Source organism: Micropterus salmoides, unplaced genomic scaffold (genome assembly GCF_014851395.1).
Source record: "Micropterus salmoides isolate LMB-PRFRI ecotype aquatic unplaced genomic scaffold, ASM1485139v1 Ms_hic_scaffold_2, whole genome shotgun sequence".
NCBI lineage: Eukaryota > Metazoa > Chordata > Actinopteri > Centrarchiformes > Centrarchidae > Micropterus > Micropterus salmoides.
The window spans coordinates 37,454,340-37,463,873 of NW_024041150.1; the positions used below are offsets into that span (position 1 = coordinate 37,454,340).

The 9,534-nt window shown below is 39.3% G+C and overlaps 1 protein-coding gene across 2 annotated transcripts; it reads right to left on the reverse strand.

Moving 5' to 3' along the window:
- Positions 1-422: 422 nt before the first annotated feature.
- LOC119912987 (cyclin-dependent kinase-like 3) lies at positions 423-8,947 on the reverse strand. Of its 2 annotated transcripts, XM_038732288.1 has the most exons (12): positions 8,844-8,947; positions 7,400-7,573; positions 6,593-6,787; positions 5,519-5,703; positions 5,276-5,388; positions 5,047-5,186; positions 4,445-4,533; positions 2,884-4,205; positions 2,436-2,670; positions 1,452-1,545; positions 1,228-1,369; positions 423-728 (listed from the first exon to the last, which is right to left on the reverse strand). In XM_038732288.1, the coding sequence occupies exons 2-12, from the start codon at positions 7,565-7,567 to the stop codon at positions 643-645; spliced, it is 2,769 nt and encodes a 922-aa protein (XP_038588216.1). In that variant the 5' UTR covers positions 7,568-7,573; positions 8,844-8,947; the 3' UTR covers positions 423-642. The 2 variants fall into 2 exon arrangements, with proteins under 2 accessions (XP_038588216.1, XP_038588215.1); XM_038732287.1 differs by having other exon boundaries at positions 2,436-4,205.
- Between the last annotated feature and the right edge of the window lie 587 nt (positions 8,948-9,534).

Genomic DNA, 9,534 nt, shown 5'->3' on the forward strand with positions numbered 1-9,534 from the left:
CAGCAGTCCTTACCTCAAAATGAATTAAAAATCATTTAAAGCAGAAAATCCTCGCATTTCAGAAGCTGGAAACATGAAATGTTTTTACAGCATAATAGTTGCCAATTTACTTTTAGTCAATTGACTAATCAGTTAATCAACAAATGGGTTCAGCTGCACTTGTACATACTGTTAATAATTAAATAGTTTGATATACAACATTTTTTAGAAGCTCCTTGTGTGTTTTGTGTGCAATAATATTAAGAACTAAGTAACTATAACTACAAAATCAATTTAGTGAAGTACATGTACCTCAGATTTGTACTTGAGTAAATGTAGTTAGATATATTCACCCACTTCTGACGGATTTTAAAACTTATTCTGCCCTCAAAGCTTTGATTAATGACCACTGTGATGATCAGTTTCATAATTTAACGAGCAAATTCTACTACAGGAAATAACTTTATTCAACAGTTGGCATGAGTGAACATTGAAAATACAGAGATGACACTGACTGCTGAAGGCTTTACGTTAAATCTGACAGCATTCAAGTCAGACTTGTCTCATGTTGAAAGTAGAAATGAGATCAACATGTTAAAATTCCATAATATTAAAGAAAAGGGGAATAATTTTTTCCTACAGTGTTTATGCATCAGCACTGTCCTACTCGGCTGATTCTGACGTTGGATTGGAGAAATCTGGGTGTTTGTCTTTCCTCTGATCCTTCGAAGCACCTTTGTTGTGTTTGCCTGAGAAAACATCGGATGAATTATCGCTTTATTTGTTCTAACAGTTTAACAGTTCTTGATTTGTATGAATAAACTACAACAAATAGTCCGGTTTATGATATCTGAAATGCCACTGATGTTGGGCACATGAACTATATAAAAAAACTATGCTTGCCATTGCTTCAGAGACCCTGAAGTCATGAAAGGTTATTGGGTTAATTTTATGCAAAATGCATTGAGCAATAAAATATTTTCATTATTTGTTTTTTGAAGTGTCAGACAACATTTGTCAAATCTTACAGAAACCTAGACTATGAGGAATTGTAACACTGATTTTCTTTTCATTTTAAACCCCCAAAAAGGGCACAGCTAAAGTTAACGTAAGACATAAGCCATGAGACTGGCTTTTGATTGGCCCAGACAGAGCCTGCCACCTTAATGGCGTGTTAATGCGTTTTCTTTTCATTTGCTGAAATGCAGGTACTTTGGTAGTTGTGTGTGTATAGTGTGGTGTGCGTACTTTCTCTTCCTCTGAGCTCTGGCAGCGTCGAGCTTCTTAAATCTGGGAAATGGATGTCTGACTTCTTCCTTGTCGCTGTAATGTTGTTACCAAAGCGGTCAGACAGGAAGGAGCGCTCGCAAATCAGACTTTTCTCAGGCACCTGAAAGGAGAGACCGTAACTTTGGAAGAGAACATTGAGATTCGGTTGTAAACAAGTGAAACACCGGCAAACACTGTGTTACCTGTGCAGTGAGTGATCCTGTGATGTGACTGGACAGAGATTTCTGGGTCATTCGACTATAAATGCCACCATGATGCCTTGGCTTCTCTACACACCTGTGAAACACATTTAACCACATTTCAAATTACACAATGAATTTGTAGTTTGGCTCTAAACCTCAAGAGGAACCTTACAGACAAAACAAATTTAGAAAGAGTTTAGGAATATGTTTATCTACGTACTGGTTTGGCCCTTAAATATTGAAACTTACCAAATAGTTACTGTTAGCATTATTGCCCATGTTAAAATGCCAATAGAGAATTGCGATGCACACCAGGAGGAGTTTACAAATTATACTAGCTAGCCTTAGCTAGCTGATCTGTCTGTTTGTTTGATGGTTAATCATGGAAAATCTAAAAAGTAAACTATGTAAAGGAGAAGTTTTAACAGCTGCTGTTCTTTGAGAATTAACAGCCTGGCTCAAGACCTCTGAATCACTGAACATATCTAAGTTTTCTTAAGCAAATCAAAAAGGTCCTGTGTTATAATCATTGGCAGCGGTTTCCCCAATGGGAAGACAACTGTCCAAGCTACTAGCTAGCTACTTAGCTACACCTATGCAAAATAGCAACAGCAAAATGGCCACAAAATAGTGACAAAGATGAATGAGATCAGCACAGCTTTCAGAATGAAACTGCTCTTTGTAACTTCTACCTCAGCCAGTCAAACAAACAAAATCGGATAACCTGAACATGCTGTCAGACTGAATAAAGCAAACAAAATGCCAAGTCCGTCTGATTATCAAGCAGAGGATATAGCCATTTGGCAAACATTGTGGCAAGTGTTTTAGACTTGTTCTCTGGTCTTCTCACATCAAGGGCAAAGTGGTGAATTAGTATTGATTTATACATCAAAACTGTTGTTAGCTTTTTGGCTTTGGTTGCACTTAGGCTTAAATGAATCTCAGGTACTCTATTGCACTGCACTGTGAGAACTTAATAAGTACCTAAAGCTGTTGGTCCCAGGATGGAAACCCGCCCCCAGGGTAAGGCGATCACTGGAGACTGGGCTGTTGGTACTGATGAAAGAAAAGGAGGGGATGAGGGGTGTGGAGGATGGAGGAAGAGGAGCAGGAGGTACTGGAGAGGAATGGGATACACTGAAATCAAATGTATCAACATCTGCGCTGTCCACGTTGTGAAAGACGGAGCTTCTTGTCAAAGCTCTTTGGTCCGTAGTCACTGTAGAGGTAAAGGAAGTAGAATCTGAGATTGTGTTTATATTTGTTGTGTCATTCCTTACTGAATCGTCTCTTTTCTTCCCTGCTTCTGTACTCTTCAGGGCCATTGTTGCGGTGGACTTTGTGTGGTTGTTTAACGAACCAAGCTTTGTGTTAGGTTCTCCGATGAAAGATTTGGAGCGAAGGAGTTTTAAGGATGTTGTGTTTGGTTCACCTTCACTGCTGTCGTTCTTCTGCTCAGTAGTTGAGTTTCTAGAAACCTTGGAGATTTGATTTACAAAAGACTTGGTTGTTGCACTGATGGACACAGAAAATGCTAAATCCTCTCTGTTCTCTTTGTCTGAGACGTTCAGTGTTTTGGGTATAGTGGTCCATAGTGACGTGTTGGTAATAGGGATTTCATTTGGTATGGAGGTTAAAGATGTTCTGGATTCAGTTGTGATCTTGGATTTGGAAGTGCTCTGCTGATGGACTCTGGACGGCTCGGAAGAGTCAGGATCCCCCTTGTAATATCGACTTGAACCATTAGATATCTCAATGTGGTTTTCAGCTGTTTTGGTTGCTTGGCTCATCTTCATGGACTCATAATCATCACTGATGTCCTTGTTTGAAGTATTACTGCAACTATCCTGCTGATTTTTGGTTGCAATCAATAATTCTTTAAGTTCCCTGTCTGTTGAAAGGACCTTCAAAGCTTTGTTGGGTACAAATGTGGGGTGATTTGTGGTAGTAGTAGTATCTGAAGATGAGTCAGTTTTGGATAACTTTGAATTTAATGTTCCTTTAGGTAGCGTTGTAGGGCTGTGGTCAGGACTGGCTTCAATAAAAACTGTGGAGGACCGCGTTAAAAACTCCGAAATAAGAGTCTTTGAAGGGCTGGTGGACAAAGATGTGTTGCTTGTGGTCATTTTTGAGCCACAGTTTGAGGTAGTCTTAGATGGACTGGGATCTGAGGGTAAGACTTTTGAACTTTCAGAGGTCCCTCTTTGCACTGTGTCCGTGGTTGTATTCTTTGTAGCTTTCAAATTGTCTTGCCTTGGCTCTGGAGAAGCAGCTTTCTCATGTTTAGGTTTTGCTACCACTGTGTAATTTTCCTTCTGATCTGCTCCTTCTGATGAATCAGAAGCTACAATCTTAGTTGGTCTCGAAATATCAGCTTCCTTTCTCAGCTCTGCACCAGTGGGTTTCCCCAGTTTACTTTTCATGGCCACAGTCGTTTTTGCTGCATTTTCGATGATCTTCACGCCTAATGTTTTGGATTGTTTGGTGGACATGAAAGGTTCTGAGGTATTTCTAATGGTTTTAGATGGCTTTGAAGATTGCTTTCCTTTTGTTTTCTCCACCTTCTCTTCTCCCTTCCGCACCTTTTCTTTGCTGACTTTCACATCTATGTCTTCAGATTGTTTCTTGTATTTGCCTCTCCAGTTCTTCTCATCCCCTTCATCCTTTTCTCGTCTTGGGTTTTTTGCTATTTTAGGAAGGGTAGAGTTTTCTCTGTGGTCCTTTTGGATTTTGGCATTCAGCTCGTCCAAAACCCTGTATGGATACAGAGATTGATGAAACAAGTCTGTCACCTGATTTCTGAGGCTAAAAGGTTGATGGTTTGTTTCCTAGCATCCCTACTGCTCAATAATGGTTACCATAAGCAAAGTTTGGCAAACATATATTTCAAGGTGCACCAGCATACAACAACCAGTACAACTAGAAGACAAGGTGATGTATCTAAAATGCCATGAGAAAACCAACAAGTTCTTAGATACAACATGCAGACATACCTAATGTGGAAAGAGTCTTGCGTGAACAGAGGATGTTCTAGCAGTTCTGAACACTGAGCTCGTCTTTCTGGATCCATCTGGAGACAGCTCTGAAAGAAACAACAGAAAGGTATCACTGATTCTGATATACCTACCACAAGTCAGTTCAAATGGAACACACATTTTAAGAATCACTGTATAGGTATAAAGAGACCAACAGGAAAAACACAGCAGTGCCACATGATGCACACCATAACACCTGCACCCATTGTTTTCTATGTAAACCGACACACTAGAGGCTTCTTCGGATGACGCTCATCAACTGTTCAAGGTATGCTACTGTCCTATTGTCCTAGTAAAGATAACTAAAACATCTAATTTCAGCTCCACACAGGCTCCTCTTTGTTGTCCAAATTTAGATTTTCTGCCTGTGGCTACTCAAAGATGGCAAACTTAAGGCTTTAAAAGCACCCCTGCATTTAATTTTCTAACTTTTGTTGCTATGGAGGGGAAGGCACTGGACAAAAGCTAAAGCCAAGTTTATGTAACCTATTTGATCATGTAAAATGTATTGTATATATAGTATTGTGACATTTAAGAGAATTAAACAAACTCAATTGTACCTGTGCCAGGTCCAGTGCTGTGGGTGTGATTGTAGGGAAGCGCTGCTCCAGTCGGACTCTGCCAAAATATTCTGGCAGTCTGACTCCAGAAAAGACGGGATTCCTGTAGAACAACTCCTGGTGATGAGCTGTTAGGTTGCCTGTAACAGAAATAAGAAGAACTTAAAACAGTACAACTGTTGAGAGAGTTAAAAGATTTAGCATATTTTTATTTAACATATGTGCTTACCGAAGCACCTGACGATGTGGTATATCTGGTCAAGGTCGGAGTCTCCGGGAAACAGAGGCTGACCTGTTAACATCTCTATTAACAGACAACCAACAGCCCACACATCTACTGGTCTACACACACACACACACACACACACACACACACACACACACACACACACACAAACAAACACACACTTGTTAACATTTGTATCAACAGAAAAACTAGAGCTAACATCCTCAGGTGTACACTAACACCTACTTGCTATACTTGGTGTCTCCCACCAGCAGTTCAGGGGCTCTGTACCAGCGAGTGGCCACATAGTCAGTGTAGACCCCCCCCTCAGCGGGCGATGTCATGGTCCGGGCAAAGCCAAAGTCACACAGCTTAACCACGCCCCCCTGAGAAATAAGTATGTTCTCCGGTTTGATGTCACGGTGGATGATCTACGAAGGAAAAAAGGAACAAAAACGCAGGAAAATGTTGTAATCCTTGCTCTAAGATGTGGTTCATTCCTTTCTGACTGATCATTTCACCAGTAATCCCTCTGATTAAGCGTGTGCTGGCGAGATAACCATAGCATCTGCCTAGCTAACTGTCACTGTCCGATAACCCACTAGATAATGTAGGTTGTAGAAGCTAGTTCCAGCACAACTTTATGGTAAAATAGAAAAGGGGGCGTTCATGTTTATGTCCTTTCAAGCTATTCACAGTGGATGACTAGAAGGTCCTGGGAATGTAAAACAACTTATTTTTCAAATATCTGGCCTGTTGCTGCCTGCCCTGAGCCAGACGGGTCCTGAAAAAAGCAGTCTCGGGTTGGTTTTGGGCTGTTTTGTTGCATAAAATGTTGGGCTTGGTGTGGGTTTGCTTATTTAAAATTGAATGGGATGTCTCTTTCTCTTTTCAAGTGTGCCAATAGCCTTTGTCCATGTTTCCTGTTTTGCAAATAGATGTCAAAGACATGCAATGCTTAGTAGAAAAAAGGGGATGCGATTGTTTTGCCAACATGTAGAATTGACCAGCTCAGCTAATGATGACATAAAGTAAAAATACACTTTCAGGTCTCGGGTCAGACTCTTCCTTTAAATTGTGGCACTAGCTGGACTCAGCCGACTCAGGTCTAAAAGACGGGTATAGGCCGGGTTTAGGTCGCAATTTCAGGCCTGTGTGAAACTCTATCATATGTTTATTTTAACACCAGAAAAGGACCTGTGGCAATTTTTACACACCACTTTTAAGTCCTTGTTCAAGCCAGTAACTTTTGTGTTGTACACTTAGGTTCGTAGGCCCTTTTAGGTTAAACCAATACAGACCGCACACAGGTGTTCTTACATTTTGCTGGTGGCAGAAGGCAGCAGCCCTCAGGATCTGGTACAGATACTGCCGGCTGGTATTCAGGTCCAATCCGTTCGGGTTTTGCTCCAAATCGTCCAGAAGCGTTCGCTCAACAAACTCAAACACCAGATGCCAGCGGCGGCGGCGCTTCCACACTTCAAGAAGGTTCACCAGGTTGTCATGACGCAGTTGCTTTATGGTTGGAAAGATGACAGCACAAGAAATGTGTGTGAATTTGAAGGTGGACGTAAACAGGATGAAAATAGTTGGATGGTTGGTTGAAAATAGGAGACAGTGTTTACATAGCGCCAATTGGCCTACACCTTGAAGGCACCCTAGTGATAAGGAGGATGAAACCTTATGAAGCTTTGGGGCTTTTTTTATTTGATTTGAACAATAATGCAACAAAAGTCCATGAAGTCTGCGTATTATTATTAAATCTGTAATACTGCATCATCCGTCCATCTCTAGTGAAAATGAAGGCCATTTTCTTGATATTAAATCAGCTTTTTACTCTCCTTTTTCAAGATGCTGACACTCACTAAAACATTCACCTTCTTGCAATAGCTAATATTTGTTGATATATTTTTGTCTCTGCTGTTAATTTGTCTTCCTCCAATGTTTCCTCTCCTGTCAAGATGTCAAGTGATTGTAAGAATATGACTCTTGTCATTGGGGGTTTGTTTGTCACTGTGATTGACAGGCTTCTTTTGTGTTTTGCTTCACTCATGTTTCACTCATATTGACAGCTCGATGCTCAGAGACTCATTGGATTCATTGGTTGATGGATTGATTGACAGGTACCCTCAGCAGCTTGATCTCCCTCAGGGCGATCTTCTTCACCGTCTTGTCATTGTCCGAGTCCATGAACTTCTTGATGGCAACAAGGCGGCCGGAGTCTCGGTGACGGCACTTCAGCACGGTGCCATAACTGCCCTCCCCGACCAAACCCAGAGACTCGTAGCGCTCCATCAGACTCTACTAACCGGAGAGAGAGAAATGTAGGCTATAACATCACAATGTCACTCAAAATTACATTTTACTAATCTTTTATTGACGCTAATATGTGAGTATCTACTTTAAATTGTACAGTAGCTCTGATTTAACCATCACCCAAGCAAACACAGCCTTTAGAAAGTAAAAATGAATAAATATTAAAACAAAGACAACAAGAAAGAACAAAGAGAAGTAAAAGTAACAAAAAACAATTAGCTATAGCCTAAATAAAATGATGAAGCATTTTAGAAAGAAAGCAGAAAAATAAAGAACTAGAAAAAAATTATTTGAAATAAACACGATATTACAGTGAGTAAGAGAAGAAGAACGCAAGAGATAAATGTATAATATAATTATTTATAATGTATCGAAATTCTACTGTGGAGGATATATTCAGGTCCATAATTTAAGTAAGATCGTTATTTACAAATACATTACTGTTGTAGCTGGCCAATGAGTTCATTGTTGTTGTTTTTTTAACACTTCCATGTGCACAAACCATTTGAAAAGCTTCTATGTTTTGCTATAAATTTAACTACATAACAGTTTAAACCAGTACAACTGAAACAATTAATCAACTAGTCGATCGGCAGAAAATTGATTAGCAAGTATTTTGATAACCATTTGTCATTTTTCATGTAAAAACATTTCATGGTTCAGGTTTCGCAGATGTGATGATTTGCTTTTAATAACTTTAATGTTGGTATTGTTAACAATGCTGAGGTTTGGAGAAAATAATCAGCAGATTAATCCATGATGAAAATAAACATTGGTTATAGTCTGATAGTTCAAAATAAGGCCAACCAGCTAAAAAGAAATTCAGATTTTACATTATTTCATGAACAATAATAATCTCATCAGGCCTATTAACACTTTCATTTTTCTGCACTATATTTTAAAAATCATTTTGTTATATTTTAGGCTACTTACATACTTTTACTTAAGTAACATGTTCAGTGTGGTAGGCAACTTGTAGGCTATTTCTACAGTGTTTCTATTATAAGTTTATTAGCTAATTGTACTTGCTTTTCTACAGTGCTATTATTAGAAGTATATTAACTACTTTTACTAGAGTAGGCTACTTGCATCCTTCCTCCATCACTTAACTTACATAATAGGCTATTAGAGGCACGTTGTAAGCCTCTATGATAAAGATAAAAAGACGGTTAAATATTAGAGAGGTAAGTTACAACAGAACAACAACAACAACAACAATGTCCGCTGAAACGTGCTCTATAGTTTACTCACTAACCTTACAGGGGAACTCCTTTATGGCTTAAATCGCCTCCGTGAGCAACGTAAACACTGGAGTAGCGTTTGCTGCCACCGGAGACGACTCCGTGCAGTCGCCCCACAGCGTTGCCCTGGTAACGCCTCCCGCCACGCTCCACGCAGAGAGAGCTAGAACGTTACGTCACAGCGTGACGCTGTAAAGTGTAGGCGTTGCGTTGCGTTGCGTTTGTTGTTTTTACACGCAGGTGAGTTTAAGACCAGCGTTAATAAGCTGTAAAAGGCTTTATTTAGGCCTGAATGATATAAAAAGAGGGCATTTATGAATTTATATATTCTGAACCAGGAAGACACCAAACTGACACAATAACTAAATTATTTATAGGTTGCACGCAGAAAATCCCCCAGATAAACCAAGTGCATTTTCAAACCATTAGCTTTTCTTTAATTCAATTTTATTTACATAGTTTATATAATATTTATACAATTCAAATTCATCTTCATCTTCAGTACTGCTATATGCATCAATGTATAGTTCATAGTTCATAATACAAATAATTATCATAATACAACTCAAAGTTGTATAAGAAAAGAAAGTTTGTTCTCCCTTCTTTGTGCTTCACACACAGAAATTACTAACAGATAATTAAATATATATTAAAATACGGTAATATATAAAATAAAGCTAGGCTTTAAGGCTATTTATATAGGAC